Source organism: Protomyctophum parallelum (assembly GCF_964188405.1).
Source record: "Protomyctophum parallelum genome assembly, chromosome: 4".
Taxonomy (NCBI): domain Eukaryota; kingdom Metazoa; phylum Chordata; class Actinopteri; order Myctophiformes; family Myctophidae; genus Protomyctophum; species Protomyctophum parallelum.
In genome coordinates, this window is record NC_139700.1 from 31,617,543 (window position 1) to 31,640,929 (window position 23,387).

At 43.2% G+C, this 23,387-nt stretch overlaps 1 protein-coding gene across 1 annotated transcript in view; it reads right to left on the bottom strand.

Annotated features, from left to right (window-relative positions):
• The window catches only part of tubgcp6 (tubulin gamma complex component 6), a 47,774-nt gene extending 25,036 nt beyond the window's left edge, over nt 1-22,738 (bottom strand). The window contains exons 1-16 of the mRNA XM_083763633.1: nt 22,464-22,738; nt 20,360-20,721; nt 19,963-20,130; nt 18,923-19,252; nt 17,315-17,472; nt 15,283-15,493; nt 12,623-12,781; nt 11,805-11,926; nt 10,281-10,344; nt 9,284-9,393; nt 7,959-8,050; nt 4,794-4,933; nt 4,200-4,349; nt 3,285-3,366; nt 2,370-2,463; nt 69-179 (exon numbers count right to left, since the gene is read on the bottom strand). Of these exons, the coding sequence (XP_083619759.1) occupies nt 69-179; nt 2,370-2,463; nt 3,285-3,366; nt 4,200-4,349; nt 4,794-4,933; nt 7,959-8,050; nt 9,284-9,393; nt 10,281-10,344; nt 11,805-11,926; nt 12,623-12,781; nt 15,283-15,493; nt 17,315-17,472; nt 18,923-19,252; nt 19,963-20,130; nt 20,360-20,689 (2,321 nt within the window). The 5' untranslated portion in view covers nt 20,690-20,721; nt 22,464-22,738. The remainder of the gene's footprint in view (nt 1-68; nt 180-2,369; nt 2,464-3,284; nt 3,367-4,199; nt 4,350-4,793; nt 4,934-7,958; nt 8,051-9,283; nt 9,394-10,280; nt 10,345-11,804; nt 11,927-12,622; nt 12,782-15,282; nt 15,494-17,314; nt 17,473-18,922; nt 19,253-19,962; nt 20,131-20,359; nt 20,722-22,463) is intronic.
• Nucleotides 22,739-23,387: the final 649 nt, after the last annotated feature.

A 23,387-nucleotide genomic window follows, 5' to 3' on the forward strand; every position in this document is an offset into this window, starting at 1 on the left:
AAAACAGCTGTGTGTGTGTGTGTGTGTGTGTGTGTGTGTGTGTGTGTGTGTGTGTGTGTGTGTCAAACCTAGCCCTCTCCTCCAGTTGCTCCTCCAGAGATTGTAGTCTCTTCTCTCGATCCTTCAGCTCCCGAGCAAAGCTGTAGTCATCCTCCTCTTGCTTTCTCTGGGCCACATTTCTCCACTGTTACACACACACACGCACGCGCGCACGCACGCACGCACACACACACACACACACACACACACACGCACCCACACACGTTACAGCAGTGGTTCTTTGGCATTATCACGTCGGAGACCCCCATATTGATTGATGTATTTGCAAAGATTCTATGCCTTATAGGAACATGTCATCATTCTTCAAACACAGCCGATCTATACAAGCTTGTAGATCAGCTATATTTTGAATATCCCCCCCAAAAATAAAACAGGGCTATAAAGGGTTTAAACTGTTCCCCTGGAACCCCCCTGCGTCATTTGAGGGCACCATGCGCGGAATGGAGCGCGACAGAATATTCTATGATATTAGAATATTCTATTCTATTCTATCAAAGGTAGGTGAAAAACAATCTGAATCCAGGCAGGGAATGTTGAAAAGATAGAACCCTGTGTTATACTTTGTTGTACAATGACGACGTCCAAAAACAGACGATTTACAAGCTCACAATGTGTCGCATCACGCAACGTGTTGTGAACTTGTAGATTTGCCCATGTTCACATTTTGTTTAATAATAGTTAATTAATCGTAAAGGAGGTGAAAGTTTGAAACAATGGGGTGTAACTATATATAGTAACTACATCGAAAAATCGATTTTAATTTCAAGAATCGAAGTATATCAAAATGAAAACAGCAACTATGTACTGTATCGTATCGTTTTGCAATGGAAATAATCGGTATCGAATCGTTTTGCTATGCAATTAATTGATTGTATCAATAGTTCAATACTACATTTTTGTGTGTGGCTTTAGCAATTTTTCGAAGGAAAATGAAAAAAGAGGGGTTTAATTACTTAATTAAAAAAAATGTCATTTTAAATAGTTACTGTATCGATTTCAAATCATTGAATCGTATCGTATCGCCATAATGAACCAATATCGTCCATGTATTGTATCGTCAACCATGTATCGTGATACGTATCGTATCGCTGTTAAAATGTATCGTTACACCCCTAGTGATGATAATATCGACCTGCCCTAATTCACGTACACCACTGTCTCATCCTCTGACTGTTGATTCACTGTTGCTGATGAATGTTAGATTGGATTTTAATATTTCATTTGTTTTAATATTTAAAGAAACACAACAACTATACTAACTAGAAAATTCACAATTTAAAAAAATTGCAGAGTGTGGTTGCCGCAGTGGCTTACATATGCCCCTCCCACTAATATTGACAGCCAATTACAATGTCGCGTCACCCCTGTGATCATTCGTAAGTAATTCGGAGGGGATTTAACCCCCAAAATTCATGTTATTGCGACAAACGGTTACATTTCTCGCATTTGCAGAACTTGGTTGATTGAACCACCCCGGACATCTGATTCAAATTTGGGATGGATTGGACATTCCGTTCGTGATTTGCGGCATTTTTTGTAAAATGGGCCCCTCCCACTAACTTCGGACGACGATTACGGCCGAACGATACGCATTATCAAAATTCCGCCGTTCCAGTTTTCATCGGAAAGGTCCAGAGATCACGTGTACAGATTTTTGTGAGATTTGGACAAAATATATTTTGCGAAAAGCAAAAATTGTGTTTTGGACAAAATTCAAAATGGCGGAAAATATATCATGGCGGAAATACGCCTACGGTTCAAGAGTTTATAAGCTATATAAGAGTTTAAAAGTTATATCGCCACCATGAGGCCGGACCGATAAAATTATAAACCTATAGGTTAAATAATTGTAGTGATAAGTATGAATCTTTCCTCCAAGTTTTGTAACTATAGTGATTACAGTCTCCGAGGAAGAAATACTTGAATGTGAATTTTTGCATTTTCCCATTCATGTCAATGGAAAATTTTAATTCACTAATAAATTCATATCAATTAAACTATACAACATTTCTCTTAGCAAAACACAAGCACACGATTCACGGTTCCGATTCCGGTCAATTCCGGTCAATTTGACATATGGCTCAAGGGCGTACAGTCAAAACTGTGGGACTAGTAGTGCGCCAAACTTTGTCTTACTCCAGTAAAATACGGAAAGTGTTACAGTTACTAGAGTCATTAGAGTCATTAGTGTGGTTGCCCTTTGGGCACTAATCAGATGAACCATGCAATAACTCAACTCAAACTATGGAATAGCGCACAGGGATGAAGATTCTTTCACATTTATTAGTACTTAATGTACGCACACACACACACCTCCTGCCTCATGTTCCAGGTTCTGTTTCAGCTCCTCAAAACGCTCTCTCTTTCCAGCCTCCACGACCAGACGCTGCGACACCTGGCGCCCTGCAGGGGCGAGAAAGAGCACAGCAGGTCACTTACTCCTCCAGATTACACATGCACACCCACACACGCCCCCCCCCCCCCCACACACACAGAGTAACCATCTGCCTCAACGCAAACCAATGTTCATATGCGCCCCCTCGCCGTGCACGCACGCACACACACACACAAATAGGCTTGAGATGCTGCATGTCTTTTTGTAGTAATAAATGATATGAGGAGTTAACCAAACTATGTGAGTGATGATTCGATTTCACAGCCTGCAGTGCTGGAAGCCGTTCAAAGTGCTTCACCCCCGTGAACTATCTCTCTCTCTCTCTCTCTCTCTCTCTCTCTCTCTCTCTCTCTCTCTCTCTCATCTCCTCTCTCTCTCTCTCTCTCTCTCACTCTCTCTCTCTCTCTCTCTCTCTCTCTCTCTCTCTCTCTCTCTCTCTCTCTCTCTCTCTCTCTCTCTCTCTCTCTCTCTCTCTCTCTCTCTCTCTCTCTCTCTCTCTCTCTATTCTCTCTCTATTCTCTCTCTCTGCTCTCAACTCCCCCTCAGAGGAGCCGAGTTTGAGTAAGATTCTGGCAGTCACGAGCCAACAGCCAGCAGTGTGGTTATAATCATTTATAATCAGTCCTGAGCCATGTGTTAAACAGGTAATATCAGTGAGTTGGTGGCGGGAACATGCCCGTGTGGGTGTGTACTGTGTTTGCGCCCCACATCTGTGTGAGCGAGTGCAGTGCATGCATGCATGCGCGTGTGTGTGTGTGTGTGTGTGTGTGTGTGTGTGTGTGTGTGTTTGTGTGTGTGATAATGCACGGCACGTGTGCGTATCACTCACCACGGATGCTCTCCAGGGTCTTGGCTGCAGACTCTCTGACCTGATTGATCAGCTCCTGGCGTGCCTGCTCCGTGCGCAGCGCCTAACAGAGAGAGAGGCAGGGAGCATCATTAACAAAGATCTATTGGCCTGCCCTCTGGCTTACCTCGCCACCCCCCCCCCCCCCCCCCCAACCCGCCACACCCACCAGCCAATCATCAGCCAGTCGCGTTAGCGCGGCACAGAATATAGACTACAGAATGCGGGCCGCCACACCGTTAAGATGATGGCAATGTATCAGTCTAATGGGTCTGCCGCTGAAATTCTCCCTACTTGAGGCGCAAAGTGTCATGCTCATTTATTAAATGATTGCAATACAAGTTTCTGTCTTTCCCATACACAGACACGTCACATTTATTGTTAATGTCACATTTAAGACAAGTATTGGGTTGAATTTCAAATACAGTACGACATACGTACAAGGTGACTCCACTTATACACAATGCATAATAACTGCCACTGCAGTCAATGTGTCACACGGGAATGGCACGTGTGTGGAGGATCTCGGCGGGCGGCCTGTGATGTACTTGACAAATGACTCCATATTCTGGCATGGTTCCAGCCCGAGAACATATACACACACGCACGCATATAAATGATACGCACGCACGCACGCACGCACGCACGCACACACGCACACACAAAATAGCAGATATACAAGCTCATAGAGCCGCGCTACGAGCTTGTAGATCTGTTGTTTTTTTTTATCGTGAAAATGTAGTGCAAATCTTTGAATATATATTCTTTCACGGCGAACAATTTTAACTCAAATCTTTGCTTCTGTGGTCCCTGAGAGGGGGGTTGGTGGCCAATTATTACAGTACATATCATTTTCGTTGTTCCTTGTACGTTAAAAATCAGTATCAGCCGCAATACCTGCTCCTCCCTGCTGATGGCGCTGTGCTTGGCGATCCTCTCCATGCGGCCGCGGTACATGGCGCAGTCCCTCTCGATATCCTCCACCTCCTGCAGAGAGAAGGTGACGGCGATGCGTGGCACCGGCAGCTCCGACCCGCAGATGTAGTGCTGTGTGTGTGTGTGTGTGTGTGTGTGTGGGGGGGGGGAGATAGGAATTTCAGCTCATTAGACCGGAGAGAACTCTGTCAACGTGGGGCAAATGTGCAAAAAACGATTAAATCAAAAGGCTCAGAAAAAAGATGAAAGACATGACCTTCAAATGAGTTGATGTTTAAATTTGACTTCATAAGCCTTGACAGGGCATTTAAAAAACAATGGGGGCTATTGTTTTTAAAATTCCCTTTCAATTTTAGACAGAAGGCAACGGACGGACGGACCGTCCGTCCGTCCGTCCGTCCGTCCGCCCGCCCGCCCGCCCGCTCGCCCTCCCGCCCGCCCGCCCGTCCGCCCGCCCGTCCGTCCGTCCGTCCGTCCGTCCGTCCGTCCGTCCGTCCGTCCGTCCGTCCGTCCGTCCGTCCGTCCGTCCGTCTGTCCGTCTGTGGGTTAAGCAACCTGTGGGCAGCAGATCTTGAGGAGGTTGATGGTCTTGCCACAGACGTACACGTCGTTGGCAATGTGTCGCAGGAACACGGGGACACAGTCCTCCACATCCTTGGAGATTAAGGTGTAGCCTTGCACCCAGAAGTGCTTGTCTGAGGAAATATATGAGGGATTAAGCTTGCAAGATAAAACAAGATTAAATAAACATTTTTTGATCCCCCGGAGGGGAAATTTCAGGTGTCAGAGCCGCAACAGCAGTGACGAATTAAAACACAGGAGAGAAGCAAGATAAAGAAGAATACAAATAGAAAAATGATCAAACTGAAATAATTAGCTTAGAGGCTGGCCCTAGAATTCTGCATTTTATACACAAATACATTAAACTCTTCAAAACTTTATATACTGCGACGTGTTTGAGCTCGTAGTAACATGGATTCTTAGAATAATCACGATTAATTCATCGTGATTATTAATCGATTCACAAATATCAAAAATCTATATTATTAATTTAAAAAAGTATTATTTGATATTATTTTACAAAAAGGACTTGTTTATCTTCCTGAGTTTTCTGGTGATGTCAAATATAACCTTCCAGTTGACAGTGACACATCTCTTCCATTAGTTTTTATTAGCAATACAAGATAATGGAAGTAAATTAATGTGTTCTCATTATGTATCATTAGAAAGCACTTTGTTTATTAGTCACACAGTGAGGGGGAAATAAATCATTGCCCAATTAATCGAAAACAAATGGAATCGCAGCCCTCTGAATCGGAATCGAATCCGTCAGGTACCTTGCGATTTCCGCCCCTAGCTTGTAGATAGTTAAGATTAAGTAAGTAAAGATTTCTATACATTTTGAAAACTGGTGAAACGGAACATTCTGCCTAAAAAGTACTTTTGATGATTTGAAGACTGTAGATGATGAGTGCTATATTGTGCTAGGTTTATGATTGGTAAATAACTGGCCAACAGAAATTGGACGTGTTGTTAGATACAGTATATAATCAGCATTTCTCTGCCCTTGCTCGTGTTAATTCAGCACTATCCTCCTCAGTTGTTTTGTTTATTTAAAAGATGATCTATCACTAATACTTTGAACCACTTTTGTTGTCCATTCAACATCATTATATAAAATGTATGCATGCATATCCATATTATAAAAAATTAAATTCACTGCACTGTAGGAGGGCATGCTTGTTATTTTCTATTTTATTGTCGGCTATCGTATTGTGTGCAAGCATGTAAATGACAAATAATGTTGATTACGTTGATTTAGAGGTACAGTACTCGTCTCTCATTGGGTAGGTCTCGTGAGGTATTGCAAAGCTCTGTGGCTTGAATTAGCAGCTGGAAATTGTTAAACACTTAACTGATCCTAAGCAAAAAAAAGCACAGGGGGGACGACGCGAACGTGCAGGAGGGGGCTTTCCACAGCTCTTTAGACTGAAAGCCAGCGGCTTTGCCAAAAAAGCTTAGCTGCTGATTACTTCTCTGGGCGACGGTCTTGGAGGAGAACAGTGACATTTGTGGAAAGAAAAAAGAAAAAAAGGAAGAGCGGGGAAAAAAAGCGAGGAGCGCACAGGTTCACTGCAGGAGTTGATGAGGTGTAGCCGATGGGCAAATGAACCTCTAAGCCATTTAGGCCTGACCTCAAAATTATCTTCTAAATCCTCCAGTTTTCTGAAATAAATATTTTCACGATTTTTCAAAAATAGCAGACCTACAAGCTCGTAGCGCGCCACTCCGTGGCACGCTATGAGCTTGTAGATCTGCTATTTTTCAATAGCTAAATTATAACATAATGTTTAAAACACCAAAAGGGGTTCCCGCCCAAAATGGGCTAAGCCAGACAGAGATGAGGTGACGCGCCTGACCTTGAGGTGGCGGCTGCTGTTGTATGATGGGCAATATTTTAGACAGGAATTGGTGTCACATTCACAGGCCTGTCTTCCCAATTTTGGCTCATATAGATAAAAATGACATGGCATTTTAGAAAATGTTTCTTAAATAGCAGATCTACAAGCACACGGCGTGTTGTAAAGCTTGTAGCTTTGGCTGTTTGTGAAATAGACTTTTGTGGCACAAACAGAAGTGGTACAATGCTTCTTTGAACAGTTTGCCTTTTTGATGGACACAAATCACTGGCTGGGTTTATTTTACAGGACATTCTAGCTATATTGCATGCACTTAAAATGCATGTGTCCTCACTATGGACAATAATTCTAAATAGGAAATGTGCTTCTTACGGCAGGCTGGAAAGGGTAAAAAAAAGAAACTACAAAAGCCTAGATAAACGCAACAAATCGCTGAGGGAGAATGTAGAGTTTGTCTGTGTTTTTAAGCCCTGTGAGCCCAGCCTCAACTCTCCCCTTTTCTCCACTTTGAAGTCTCTCAAGTCATTAATTAGACTCCTAGTCTACCGCAGCCAGAGTTCTTTTATATATATTTTTCTCTACCGTGAGCAATTATCAGCGGAAACTAATTTATTTTAGGAATCACCAACAAGGGGAAATGGTTTGAGAGTCTAGAGTGAAAACAGAAGCAAAGAAACATAATTTCAGCGAGAGAGAACAGCGCAACAACATGCACGCCATCAATTATTAGTTAATTTGTGCCTGCAAACAGCTTAGCGAGGGCAGGCCCCTCCTTCACCCCCTGCAAACCTCACTGAATTATTATCATCCAATGATGAGTGTCGGTGTGCACCACACAGTGTACAAGGACAAAGTCCAACTAAAGATGGAAGGGTCCGTAATTAAATGAAACGGCTACGTTTTGTGCTTGATGGCTTGAGGTCTGTCTGAGAGGCTCTCAATTTCCATAGACAGTCATTATTTTTTACAAGGCTAAGACCTGTGCAATTACTGCCTGTTCAAAGCAAGCTGTGATGTGATGTTCCGGAGTATTTGCAATCTTTTGGTACTTTTACTACATCTCAGAGTCAAATACTGCAACTTCAAATATAACAACTTCCGCCATATTTAAACTTTGGCTTATTTAAAAAATATATTTCAAGATTTTTAGACATTTGAAACCTGTAAAATGGGGACATTCTGCATGAGATGAGTACTTTATAAACGTTTGGTAACTTTAAGTACATTTTGATGTCTATACTTTTGTACTTTTACTCAAGTAAAAGTTGAATTCCGGACTCGTGCGTGCGTGCGTTCTTACCTCTGATACTAAGGTAGTCCTCATTGACTTGGATCATGAATTCACCGTACACGTCGCGGAACACACCGCTGTACACCCAGTCATAGACAAATCTACCAGTGACAGAAAAGGAAAATGTTAAAATATATATAATAATATAATTTTAAAACATCTTGTGTGGCACTGTAGTATGATCAAGCAGGGCGTTAATTTACAACAAAAAACGAAAAGTTAAAATATCGAGATTTTGGCGGTTTCTGCCTCTGAACAGGTTTGTGCCTTTGTACAGGTTATCCAACCTGTGTCTATCCTGTGTGTGTGTGTGTGTGTGTGTGTGTGTGTGTGTGTGTGTGTGTGTGTGTGTGTGTGTGTGTGTGTGTGTGTGTGTGTGTGTTGTGTGTGTGTGTGTGTGTGTGTGTGTGTGTGTGTGTGTGTGTGTGTGTTTTATTCTCTCCTGCTCTTACCTCTCATGCTCTCTCTCCTAATGGAAACATATTAATAACAGAGCGAGCACATAAAATAACTATCTCACCCACGTCGTTACACGTGTAAATGTGAGCTGTGACACTGACGTGAAGCGACTGACCGTGTGTAGGGCTCAGCGACTGACCGTGTGTAGGGCTCAGTGACTGACCGTGTGTAGGGCTCAGTAACTGACCGTGTAGGGCTCAGTGACTGACCGTGTGTAGGGCTCAGTGACTGACCGTGTGTAGGGCTCAGTAACTGACCGTGTAGGGCTCAGTGACTGACCGTGTGTAGGGCTCAGTGACTGACCGTGTGTAGGGCTCAGTGACTGACCGTGTGTAGGGCTCAGTAACTGACCGTGTAGGGCTCAGTGACTGACCGTGTGTAGGGCTCAGTAACTGACCGTGTGTAGGGCTCAGTGACTGACCGTGTGTAGGGCTCAGTGACTGACCGTGTGTAGGGCTCAGTAACTGACCGTGTGTAGGGCTCAGTGACTGACCGTGTGTAGGGCTCAGTGACTGACCGTGTGTAGGGCTCAGTAACTGACCGTGTAGGGCTCAGTGACTGACCGTGTGTAGGGCTCAGTGACTGACCGTGTGTAGGGCTCAGTAACTGACCGTGTGTAGGGCTCAGTGACTGACCGTGTGTAGGGCTCAGTAACTGACCGTGTGTAGGGCTCAGTGACTGACCGTGTGTAGGGCTCAGTGACTGACCGTGTGTAGGGCTCAGTAACTGACCGTGTGTAGAGCTCAGTAACTGACCGTGTGTAGGGCTCAGTAACTGACCGTGTGTAGGGCTCAGTAACTGACCGTGTGTAGGGCTCAGTAACTGACCGTGTGTAGGGCTCAGTAACTGACCGTGTGTAGGGCTCAGTGACTGACCGTGTGTAAGGCTCACAGCTGCTCTTCAGCAGGGACAGCAGAACGGGGTAGTTCTCATTGCTGCAGTTGCTCTGGGCTTCGTTGTAGAGGTAGGACAACAGCTTAACGCCCTGCAGGGGGAGCCAAAGAGCACTGGGCTTTACACTGATTCCATCTGTATGCTGCTGAGTGTTCCAGTCTTCCAGACGCCCCCACCCCCCACCCAGGGACGCAAAGTTACAAACATTACATGAATTCATTACTTAAGCCTTGAACTTGAAACTGTGAGAAATGAATAGCAGATCTAGCTTTTTGAAAAAGAGAAAATTCAAACATTGGAAAAAGTTGTATTTATATAGGGCCCCTAAGCTTTGGAAAACCTGACTTGTTGACTTAAGACGTGCAAAATAGTCATCTTTAAATCTCTTCTGAAAACCCATTTTATGCCTGCTATTTAATTCACTGATCTTTTGTTGTAGTTGCTTACTTTTACCCTGTTCTGTAAAGAACTTTGTGACTATGTCTGAAAATGTGCTACAGTATATAAATAAATTCATTGTCATTATAAAAGCATTTATTTTATTTTTTATCGTTTGAAGATAAAGATAAAGAAAACTTTTATTGTCCATTAAATTGACATAAAATGTAAATTTGTCTTTAGCACACCGGCAGTCAGTTACTGTACAACAATAAAACATTAAAAAAATTACACAAGTGCATTAAAATACTATATAAAATGCATTCACATTAACACAGCAACAGTGATCATGAGCAGTGGGGATTAGACTATTTCAAAAAATAATTATTTAAAATGTCTATTGTCTACAGCAGTTGGCACAAACAAAGTTTTGTAACCCACAAACCCTTCTTTTTAGACTTGCTGCACTCTTCCTGCACACTCGACTTACTAATGCGTCGGCAACAAAGCCGCAGACTGCAGACACATAGTCTCGTTTTAAATAATAATTGTCAAAAGAAAATATATATATAGGAAAGAGGAAGGAAGAAAGCCCCTCACCACGGGAAACGTAGCCTGGCCCACACCCGAGGGCCCGTCCACACAGCACAGCTCTGACAGGTACCTTGGATTAAACACACGCACACTTGTCATATTTAAACACAGCTACTGGTTGTATATATGTAATGTATGTCAGCAGCAGGTCAAGGGTCCAAAATACACAGCAGAGCCTCCAGCACGTAACTATGATACATTTATAATAAAGGTTCATATTGGTTTAAAATGCATAATTTAGTAGCGCATGAAGTGAATGAGTCATCTCGTCTTGTTTGTTTCTAGACTTCCTCTAACAAAGGGAATATTTACAGTGTAGAAGAAAACAATTACGCAATCTGTTTGATAGACCGGGGTCCACCATGGGTCTATCCATGGCCTACTCACCCCCTAACCTGACGCTGCCAGATGAGGGCGGTATTGGGTAACCATGTTCCCCAACACAGCCTTCATCTGGGATCTCTCAGGGAGTTGAGCTGACAAAAATCCGTTCCGTACCGGACCAATCAGCGTGAGCTAAGGGCGGGATATGTGCGAAACCGGATGTGAAGCTATCTAGACACGTCAATATGATTGGTTGTGTTTGCACGCCCACACGGTGATAGACAGACGGTCCCATCCAATCATCTACCAAGTATCTTGAAAAAAAGGAACATCCCCGTCATCGAATTTGCTTCCGCGATCCCAGATCCCAATAAGCTGTGAAACAAATTTGTGCAGCAAGCTTCTTGGATCTGGCAGCGTCAGGTTACTCACCCCCACCCACACCCCCCAAAACAAAAACCCAAACTCTTCACCAACAAAAGCCCACATTGCGTCACATTGATGTTCTGTTCGCTTTAAGTAATAGTGTTTCCCTATTAATTTGTTTGTGCATTTGAAGACAGTGGTTGGAGGTGATTTCCCTACTTTTTTTTATTAATTTTGACCATGGTTTTGGGTAGGAGTGGGATATCTTCTGTCGGACAATGTTAATAAAGTTATTTGAAGAGGACACTTATTTAGACTATATGTGACTAAATTTGACTGAGGGGCTGCCATTGGATTTTTTTGAATTTCGATATCTTCAAATTTACATATTGGTTGTTCAGTTTGACCCACCAGTTTTGGAGATATGGCTTAGAGAGTTGTCTTGCAAAAAACAGCGAGTTGAGAAAACAGGCTTGAAAGGTTCACTTCTGTGGTCTCTAATATTACACCTAGCTACATGTTTAAGCATTTATTTAATATTTACGTACATGTCCATTTCAGCTCTGACACTTATTTCAGACATGCTCTAGTATGTGAATAGTCTGCCTGTGCTATTAACTCATTTTGAAAATAAATTAAAAAATAGTTTGCGCGATGGCAGGCTCTCAGTCAAATCTGGTTACATACAGTATGTGCTGCCATCTGTACTGTAGTTCAAAGTAGTTGTAGTTGTAATTACCTTTCTCCATTGGGAGAGGGATTCAACAGACATAAAATCTACAGGCGGCTGATATGATGATAATTGGTGCTGACAGTGCCAGGCATGTTCTCAGTTCTCACCTGAGCTGCCGGCCCACTTTGCGGAAGAGGAAGCCGATGGTGATTAGGGTGAGGGTGGGTGGCGTGCTGAGGACGCAGGCTCTGTAGTAATGCAGATACTTCCTCAGTCCACCTGTGAAAGCCTTGGGAGAGACGCACACATTTTTCATTTCCGTTATCTACACACTGCAGTGCACCCTGGTTGAATGCATAGTGTATAACCAATTTCTTTTGTACCGCTCGTCACAGTCCCAAACCATTCTGTGGCTTTGTTCAAACTAAGTGAAGGCAAATTCTATTTGTTTCTCAAAATATGACCTTTAGGACTGACTGACTGACTGCACAGTTATTATAAGTAATCAGACAATATTTGTGTATTCAGAGTCAGACACATAGTACTTTCCGCAGTGATTATTATCTTTCCGAATCCAAGTACTTCCATTGCACAACTGCAACATTTTGCTTAGACAATTATTGACATCAAAAGTTCAGCTTGTAATGTCACGGCAATGAAAAACGGCATAACAGAAAATAAGTATTGCTTTCTTGTAGTCTAGCATGTGTTAGTGTACACAAGGGTTTTAAATGTTTTATCATGAAACATAACATGTTGCGTGCGTGCGTGCCTGTGTGTGCGTGTGTCGTCCAGGTGTACCTGGAATACGAGGACCTTCTTGTTAGCACTCTGCTTGTAGTCTAGCATGTGTTAGTGTACACAAGGGTTTTAAATGTTTTATCATGAAACATAACGCATGCGTGCGTGCGTGACTTTGTGTGTGTGTGTGTGTGTGTGTGTGTGTGTACGTGACTGTGTGTGCGTGTGTGTCATCCAGGTGTACCTGGAACACGAGGCCCTTCTTGTTAGCACTTTGCAGGGCGAAGCGGCTGAGCCTCAGGTAATGGGTGCCATACTGAGCCAGTTCACCCAGGAGACGAGACACGCTCTCTGGGGACGCTCCGGATACACACACGCCTGGCCTGACGTCGAACTGCACACACTGCGGAGAGAGAGAGAGAGAGAGAAGGAGAGCGACACAAACGTTTGGTGGTGATAAATACAGGAGAGGGAGGAGTGGAGCGTATACCAGTGGTTCTCAGACTTGTTTATTGTCTCTCAGGTCACCCTTCTAAAATAATAACTTTTTCATCCACTATTAATTGATATTAGAGCTGGGACTCGATTAAAAAAATTAATCTAATTAATCAGAGGCTTTGCGATTAATTCATCTAGATTAATCGCATTTTAATCGCATATCAATATTCAACCCGAGAACAGCGAGAAACCTTTTTTTTAAATGTTTTTTGGTATCCCAGTGAATCAATGAATAGTGACTACAGGATACCACTCATTTTCAACATTTTACTGTCATTAATAATATACCTGTAATAATAAAAGGTCACCCCATTCTGTGTTGCCTAGAACTGGAGGTCTGAAAGAAAATTAGTAACAGTAACAAGTACATCTCAGTGACATCACAAAGCTGTACTTACTTCATATTGTTACTGTTTTTTGTCAGACCTCCAGTTCTAGGCAACACAAAATGGGGTGACTTTTTATTATTTCCAGTTTTCAGTACTATAGAAAAGCGCCCAGTGAGAAACGTTCCGCGGTGAAAAAAAAGGTGCGATTAATTTATCTGTAGTTAATCGCGATTAATTTTTCTGTAGTTAATTAATTTAAATTAATCGCAATTAGTCCCGGCCCTAATTGATATTAAAGACACTGTGACACTTTACCAAGAAAAAGATAAAGTACTCCACAACTGGACCTGTACACCAATACAAAGGATTGACCGTGTGTAGGGCCCTACCACGATTCTGTGGTTTAAAGGGATAGTTCAGATTGTTTTAACTTAAGTTGTATGAAATACTTTCCATTAATATAGTGGTTGCAACTGTATTAATTAATTGATTGCACGAGTCCCATGGTGATTAAAAGAAAATTAATTCTCAAAACTAGCGTCATTTGTATTGTTGACCTAATACGTGGCCCCAGTGCCCACCACAAAATGACCGGAACTACTTAATATTCACCAAAAGTAAAAGTAAAAAAAATGTGAACTATCCCTTTAATAGAGGTGTTAGGGCATTGAGTGTTGTTATGCAACAAAGACAAAAGACAAAAACTGAGGAAACAATTTTGTACTGTCACCTCCAGACAGTCTGGGTGACTTGATACATCTAAAAGTCAAATTTCTCCTCCATAAATACATACGTATTGGTAGTTATTTTCCATTGTCTCTATCCTTACATTATCATACAGAGATAAACTGCCATTCATCCGGCGACAATTTATTTGGAATACACAAAAGAATATGGAAAAAAAGAGCCGATGCAATCAATTTGGGCATTATTTGTTACTTAAGACGATGACAGATGGACTGGCGTGGAAAAATTCAAATTAGCTATGAATAACAATAGCTGGAAATGTGGTAGATCAATAGGAGATATTTGCTAAGCACAACAGCAGACGGGCGGTAAACAGGCCATTTATGTCTGGAAGGAAATGCTGTGGCATGAGATTGGATTCTGACTGGCTTTGCATTTTACTGTACCTCCGACATTTCCTCAATGGAAGAGAAATAAATCTATTTTTCTGCTTTCCTCCAACATGTTTTGATTGATTGAACACTTTTATTAGTCAGAAATGTAAACAGCGGTGGTAACAAAATATTTGATTTAAAAGGCATTCTACAAATGCCTTCTAAATCAGCAGTACTTCTTCATGTGTGGCTGTGTCCCTGGGTCTGTCCCTGTGTCCCTGGCTGTGTCTGAGCACGAAAATAGCGCTATACCGTTTGTTCACCACCAAGTGTCACTGTTGTACAGCCTAACAAATGGTAAATGGTGCATTTATATAGCACCTTTATCCAAGGTGCTTTACAGAGATTGTGCATTACATTCACCCATTCACACACACACATTCATACACCGATGGCAGCGGAAACCATGCAAGGCACCAACCAGCACATCGGGAGCAATTATTAGGGGTTCAGTGTCTTACTCAAGGACACTTCGACAGTAACTCTGGGGGAGCCCGGGTTTAAATGGCAATCTTACGGTTACCATCTAGCCACTTTACCCCGGAGCCACCGCCGCCCCAGACACACACACACCAGGGAGGAGGGCTTGTACAGTACAGTACAGTACAGTACAGTACAGTACAGTACAGTACAGTACAGTACAGTACAGTACAGTACAGTACAGTACAGTACAGTACAGTACAGTACAGTACAGCACGAAGTGACATGGTGTGAGCTTGTATATCTGCTATATTTGAGAATGACTGTTCTAATCTAAACCAATGTTCTTAATTCTAAGGGTTTTCTGAAAAGGTGCTTTCACCGGTTTCAATGGGTCCAATGGATGTTAACATGGCAGCGGTGTTGGCATACAGTCAATGCGGCGTCTATGAATGCTACAGTATGATCCCATATGCCTCATCGGCAGATGCCTGCAGAAAACCAGGAGGCTTTGTGATTAAATAAATGCACTGTACCTGGTTCAGAGGGAACGTTGTAGACGCCACTCCAAGCAGGACATTGAGGAGGTCCGTTACCAGCTGGGTTTGAGAATCCAGGGGCAGGGGAATTAAGGGAGATGGGGTGGCACTCACCACCCTCATCTCTCCCTCCCAGAGTCGGTAGAGTTGATCAAAGGCTTCCCTGCCTCCCTCCGTCAGGTAGGGTAGCTCCCTTTTCCCTGGTGGACTAAGTGGGAGAAAGATGTGTTGTGTTGTGAGAATGTCAATTCTGATTCAAATTCTGCCAACAACTCTTTTTTAAGAATTTTGATTTGAGAATCATTATTGGTCACTGTACAATTCTACTTCATGCAGGTGAAACCGCTGCCTTCACACACGTGCACTGTGTTATTTTTCAACGCTGCTCATGTGTCTCAGTCTCTGGCAATCAACTACAAAATGTTTCACTTCATGAATTTAGATTGTCTAGCAAGCATTACTTAGTATTATATTAACTTCCAGCCATAACAAGCTTCAAGAAAGTTGTGATGAGAGAAACACAAATACGATTCTATTTGACTGTTTTGGTAATCGCAACCTTAAACCATTTGAAAGGAAAACAGCAAATTGCAAATGTAGACTACATAATTGCACCTTATCCTCATAAAGATGAGTGAACAGCTCCCTATCCTTTTAAAATACGTCGGGTGAATAAAATAAACCAGCAGTGTTCACGGGAGGGCAAAACACCAAACACGCGCGTGGCGTGCGCGTGTGTGATGCCGATGATGGCTTCTGAAACGAGTTTGTTTGTTCACTGAAAAACAGACTCTTCAGCCATAATATTTTGTCACTGTAAGCTAACCTGCCCATGTTCAGCTGTAATTATTCCCCATGATGAATGATACACACTGCGAGGAGGAGAAATGACCTGTGTCGCTCTGGGACCAAAGCGTTCACTCATGCCAGGACAGACTGCAGGGTTGAGCGGAATGTGTCGTTAACTACCAGCGTATATTGTTTTCTTAACAACAACACGCACAACCAAGCTGCGTGACAGACTGCTGCAGTAGTGAGACAGGGCAGTGATGAGAGAACGGCTTGAAATCAGCTGTCGAACAACAGACACACAGGCTAATGAATTATTGTATTCTTCTTCCCCAAATCATCTCGCCGTATTGGACACCCCAATAATAAGTTAATAGTGAAAACAGCTGAACTACAAGCTCCTGATGCAAGCTCCCAGGATAGGAGCGTTGTTGGAAAAATGTCAAGTGGCATTATTTTCTTCCCCAGCCTAGTGGGAATATGCGTGCACAGTTTCACTGCAATCGGACGCTGTGTTCATGATTTACGGAATTGTGTACAAAACTGGCCACTACTGTAAACTTTGGAAGCAAATCGTAGCCAATCAGCATAGAATATGAGAAATCAAACAGACCTGTCTTGATCACATGACTATAGAGATCAATACCAATTCCAATTTATTTGGATAAAATCTGAAGGAGTAATATCAAAGAATGTATTTTACATAAGTCGGCCTCCTGGTGGTGCTATAAAGTGCATAATGTAAAAAATCCAGGTCAAAGGTTTTTCATTTGCCTCTAGGGAGTGTGCATACAAAGTTTTACACAGATCGGTACAGTTATAGGTAAAACACGAATGGGCCAGTTATAGCGCCACCATGAGGCTGATGTGTACATTTTCAAGTGGCATTTCTTCCTCGACATAGTGGGAATGTGCATGAAAGATTTCCCTCAAATTGCACATTTTGTTCAAAATGGACTAATCGTGCAAACTTTGGAAGGCAATGGGGATGGAATATGGGGAAGTGGTATAACAGGCTGTTGTGAAGAAATTGGGGCAGACTGGTTGTCGTTGGCATCCAGTGAGTTTTAATATTAATATAATTTGTTTATTTAAAAGTTTTGAAAATCTTTAGAAATAATGAAAACAGGGATATTTACTCAAATGGGTCTGTGGAAATGGGGGCCGACCCGTTGTTTGGGTCTTTCCAGACTGCTCTGACTGCATCTACAGACACCACCAACGACTCCACTAAACTCACCCGCCGACAGATTCCCAGCAGCGACGCCGGCGTGGCTCAAAGGTCCGCAGGGCCTCCCACACATCAGCCTCCGGGGTGGGACTGGGCACCGAGTCTGGGGTCAGGTTGGACGCTGACAGGAACCCCTCATCCTCAGACTGGTCCAAGCTGGGGGGAACCTGAAAAAAGAAGACAATGAACAAAACACAAAAGCATTTGGGCATTGTTAACGGTTTGGATTAATTAATACAGGGAATTGGGGATTGGTGTGAGTTATTTTTCCAAGCTGAACAATGTGGGAATAAATCCAAAAAGCTGGAGAAAGGAAAGGCTCAACGGGCAAAAGATCATAAACAATGATGATTAATGGAGCCTCCGTCTGTGTACGAAGGGAATTTTGTCGGGAGGAAAACACCTAACTCAATTTTTTTGTTTTTCATGAATCAATGCTATTGAACACCCTTTACGTCTGTGTGTTGGTTAAAAAAATAACAGACCTGTCTGAAGTGAGTGGTACTGTACTGTACTGTACTGTACTGTACTGTACTGTACTGCACTGCACTGCACTGTACTGTACTGTACTGTACTGTACTGTACTGTACTGTACTGTACTGTACTGTACTGGCCCCCCTCCCTGGCCTGTGTATGCCTGTGTGTTAGGCTGTGCAACAGTGACACTTGGTGGTGAACAAACGCTATAACGCTATTTTCGTGGTAGGACACGGTCACAGAGACACAGCCACACACATAGCTATAGGAGTCTAAAATTTTAACGAATTAAAAGTATTAAAAAGCCCTCTTAACTCCATTGCACCTTAAACTGTCTGCTAAAGCAGCTAACTCCACCCCCTCTCCTGCTCTCATGCAAGTAATTGACAATATATAAAGTCACAATACCAACTTTGATGAGGCAGTATTGCATTGTTTTAAAAATATATGGTTTTCTTCATTTGCTGAAAAATATTTTTTTTTTTAATTTTCTGAAAAATGAACCTTTTGGAATTAGGTGGTTTCTCCTCGACAGTAGAGATATACTGTAGTTCCTTTATTATTCTATATTATTGTGATACCTGGGGCTGTCTCTATAAATTGCGGTTTGTTTTGTTACAAATAGTTTCGTATAGTGGAGTAACCACTTAAGCCCCATTTTATACTTATTATATAAGGGGCGCTATTATAAACGCGCGGAATTATAAACAGCTTTTGTCCCCACACGTCTCAAAGATTTGCCATTGACCATGGTAAGAGAATTTCGGTTAAATATCCGCAAAAGTTTGTCCCCGTCCGTCTCAAGTTTTGCCATTGACGATGAACGGAGAAAGGACGTCAGAATTCCGCTAAATAGGACGTAAATTAAACATCAAAACATTAACCGCCATTGACATGTACGTCATATGTAAACGAGCAAATCAGCTAACCAATCACAGGCAACAGGCATTCTGATTGGCCAATGGCCAGTATGAGATGATGCATGATGTATGGTGATAAGAGCTGATAATTCCGCTAAATATGACGTAAATAAAACATCAAAACATTAAACGCCATTGACAAAACATCAACATCAACATCAAATATAATTGATATAATATAAATATATCTGAGGTGTGAGCGAGGCTGCAAGACTCCTACCCTGATGACGAGCCCGGTGGCGTCGGCGTTGCTGGGGACGGGAGGCAGGTCCAGTCTGACGTCCAGGTCGGACGTGCGGCTGTGCTGCAGCGCTCCGAACAGGGAGGTCCTGGTCTCCTTCTGGAACCTCTCCTCCTGCTCGTGGCCCTCCGTCCTGGTGGTCCTCATGGCCAGCAGCCCCGTGCCCGGCGGGGCGTCCATCAGGCTCAGGGTCCCGCACGCCCCGCCCAGCAGACCCCACTCCTCTCTGCACACCAGGCCCCAGGCCTGGGCCTCCAGCCTCTGCAGGTCCTCACTGATGTAGGAGCCCAGAGGAGGCCTGCGCAGCACCTGCCTATAAGGAGGGTTTGTTTCAGCCATAGTCCATGATTAACCCATTAACCCATTCTGAGATCAGATTCTAAAAATGTCTTCTACATCCTGACAGTTTTCTGAAAAAGCTATGTTTCTATGTCAGTCGTTCTTCGATTTTTCAAAAATAGCAGACCTACAAGCTCGTAGCGCGCCACTCGGTGGCGCGCTATGAGCTTGTAGATCTGCTATTTTTCAATAGCTGCTGCTAAAGCATAACATGATTCTGACACCAAAATGGTGGCAGATTCTACAAACACAGTTTGTACGTATATAGCTCAAATCTAAAAATGCATTCCCGGTTTTAATTGTATTCTTAGTTGTGTTTAATGGGTTAATTGTCATACACATACGATTGCGATTAATGATGTAGTTGTGTTTTTGGCATTGAGCATTTGTAATATGTATTAGCAATTACATTTCTGTTTGCCTTAATTTAAACATTAATTGTATGAGGCAGATATGACAGATCACTTATAATAGAAAGAAATGACTGGCAATGATCGGTGCCAAAATACATAATGTACTATGGCCAAATATTTGGCCAAAAATTTGAATAATGTTATCCTTTCAGATGTCTTATGAAAGGAAGCGATCTTATACCGATGGATGGAAAATACTATGCTAAAATAACTGTCATCATAAATAAATTAGGACCGTCGATCATGCAGTAATGGCGTGGTGTAAACATGCCTCTCTCGTCTCATGTAGTCCCTGCTGAAGGAGGTGGGAGGTAGGGGGGAGGATCCAGCCAGCTGCACCAGGAGCTCCAGGACGGCGTCCATCTCCTTCAGGCCGGAGGCGGCGTGCGCCTCGTGCAACACGCCCAGCAGCTCCTCCAGCCTCTCGGCATCCTCCTGGCAAAACCATCACGAAAGGCGTGAGTTGACGATCAATTGTCAGACCAAATAAATTACGGTTAATTTGGCATTGAACATTGCAATATATCCTATGTTAAGGAGGAGCTGCCGGTCGGCCGCAACAGCTGGCGGACCTCTGGAATAATTTATACAGTTGCATGTGATTAATTATCTCAAATAACTTCAACTAGGCGATTATTAAATTAACTATTGTTAACGGGCCTACCTGGCAGCCCGCCACCCGCAGGTCGAAAGAAATCATCAGGACTTTGTTTCTGGCCGGCGTGGTGTTGTTGGTGACGGTACCTCTGAAGGCCACGCCTTTCGAGGTACCGTCTTGGAAGAGTTTGGAGAGCAGCGCACCGTACGCCCGCTTCTTCAGCGCTCTGCGGACTCCCTCCCTGGAGACGCTTCCCAGAGCACGGCGCTTCCATGACACGCCGGTGAGGCTGCAGTCGCACAGAGCAGCCAGCAGATCAGTGATGCTGCCATTGGGGCTGGGTCTGTCGGCTGCCTTGTTGTTGTTGTTGTTGGGCTTGTGAGGCCTGAGGTTCATGTTGGCACTAGTAGCGCCAATCTGCCCTCAACCTGTCAGGAGAGGAGGGACAAAAGTGACATTGGATCGGGGCATTTCTGTACCTATTTGCACGCAGACAGTGGGTGAAGGGCCAATACGGCAATCATGGAAGGAGGTAGGGCCCACACACACCATTCTTTAGGTAAAGGAATTACTTTATCTGTATGGACCCAAAAGAGAAATGATCACATGTTTGCCCGGGACCCAAACTAGTGAAAATAGCAGACCTGCTACAAGCTTGCGGCACAAAGGATCTGCTTATTTTCCACTACTTCTTAAAACTTTAATGAAAATATATTACCGTATTTGATTTTATTCATGAAGATCTGTTTAAAAATGGTGGAATTGATTTTAATTTATGAAACGACTTTTTCCCCTCACTGTATATGTTTTCTTTTCCCTTTTTTACCTCCTTTATGATGATGATTTCCTGTTTTTTGGCTATATAGAAGTGTATATTTGTAACAGTTTTTTGGATTGAGTTGTGCTTGAAATGTACTGTAATTCTGCAAACTGGTAATAAATACTTCAATCAATCAATCAAAAAAACCTAAAGGGCACACATCCGAGATCTAGGGTGGCAGCGGGGGCAGTGTCTTGAGTGTACAGTGTTTGGAAAAAGAACCTGTTGATAATTCCCCATCCATCCTTCCTCTTCGATGTCTCCCTTTTGACTGATACATGTCCATTTAAACTAGACAGGCCTGTCCCAAAGTTTTTAGTGCTGCCGAGCACGGCAGTTTTTTGGATTGAGTTGTGCTTGAAATGTACTGTAATTCTGCAAACTGGTAATAAATACTTCAATCAATCAATCAAAAAAACCTAAAGGGCACACATCCGAGATCTAGGGTGGCAGCGGGGGCAGTGTCTTGAGTGTACAGTGTTTGGAAAAAGAACCTGTTGATAATTCCCCATCCATCCTTCCTCTTCGATGTCTCCCTTTTGACTGATACATGCCGAGCACGGCTGCACTAAAAACTTTGGGACAGGCCTGTCTAGTTTAAATGGACATGTATCAGTCAAAAGGGAGACATCGAAGAGGAAGGATGGATGGGGAATTATCAACATATGGAATATCAGAACAGGTAGCTCCATATATGTTGATCTAAGGGTTTGAGGACAGATGTAGAGTTGCTGGCCAATATTGATTTGATTGATTGAAATATTTATTAACAGTTTGCAGAATTACAGTACATTTCAAGCACAACTCAATACAAAGACTGTTAACTGTGAGTGGACGACCCAATAAAGCATTACACTTGTTTACAAGAGGGTCCTCCTTGTTCAATTCATCAAAACATTTAGAGACTACAATTGGTTACAGACACTTCTTCTATATAGCCAAAGAATGTCATCAGGGATCTTCATCCCTGATGATGTCTGACCATTATGATCATGCCTGGGGTGAGGGTGACCAACCAAACAAACAACTGACGGGAAATGCACGATTTCATAGTTAACTGCGACTTGCAGTCGCAACAACAATGCTAAAAGGATAACACACAAAAAAAACGAGGGCTTGTTTACATTGACCGCCTGCCTGGAACCCCCCATAGACCCTTGGCCATGGTTCCTTGAGGTGGGGGTCCGTATCAAGTCCAGGGGCCCCTCCTGGACCCCCAACTCAAGACCCACTGCATTAGCACTGCTAGCTTGCCATCTAGCTAGTGCCAGTGTGTCAGCTAACATGAATTGAACACAATCTTGCCTCAAACCGAGATGGCGTTCTTGATACCAATCATATATTATTTACCTTAACGATCGGTGAAATGTTTTCTCAGTCAGTTGACAGTTCCATTATCAGCCCATTTCACTCATTCCCATTCATGCTAGCTAGCTGGGCTATCGATAGCTGATGACCCACTCGGCATCCCACACAATGATCCAACCATTGGTTTATAGTGTATAAGAGTTTAGATTTATTATGGCAAAGATTTATTCCAGTTTATATGCTGAAATGTAGCACTCAGTGGCTAACAATAAGTTTAACAACAACACAACAACAATCTGCTCTGTGCCTCGACTCCATTCATCAACATTCAACAACACACCGCCGCCGCGATACAACCAAGTCTGGATGGTTACGCCCCTATTATGGTATATGATTGGATAGTAGGGTAAGAAGGGAGGTTGTTATTGGCCGAGTGTGGTTGTCAACCATCGGGTTGATTGTTATTGGCCAGCGTGTTACTATGACAGGCGCGCGAATGCGCGCGAATGCGCGCACGCACGCACACACACCATGAGAGAGAGAGAGAGAGAGAGAGAGAGAGAGAGAGCTGCACTTACACAGTAGAGAGACCCACAGTGCAACTAAATAGATGGGATGTTACACTGTGCCACTAATAAATTGCTGTACGAGTTCCAATCTGGTTTCAGAACATCCCACTCCACTGACACATGCCTCCTCTATTTGAGCGACCACATCAAACACGAGGTGGACGCTGGAAAATACTGCGGCATGGTCATGCTGGACCTCCAAAAGGCTTTTGACACCGTGAACCACTCCATACTGGTTAACAAGCTTAAAGCTATTGGTTTTGATAGCACATCAGTGAGCTGGATGCAATCCTACCTGGAGGGGAGAGAACAGATGGTGGAGGTGAACGGAACACTGTCCCCTCCCCTCCCAGTGAGCTGTGGCGTCCCACAAGGAAGCATACTAGGGCCTTTACTG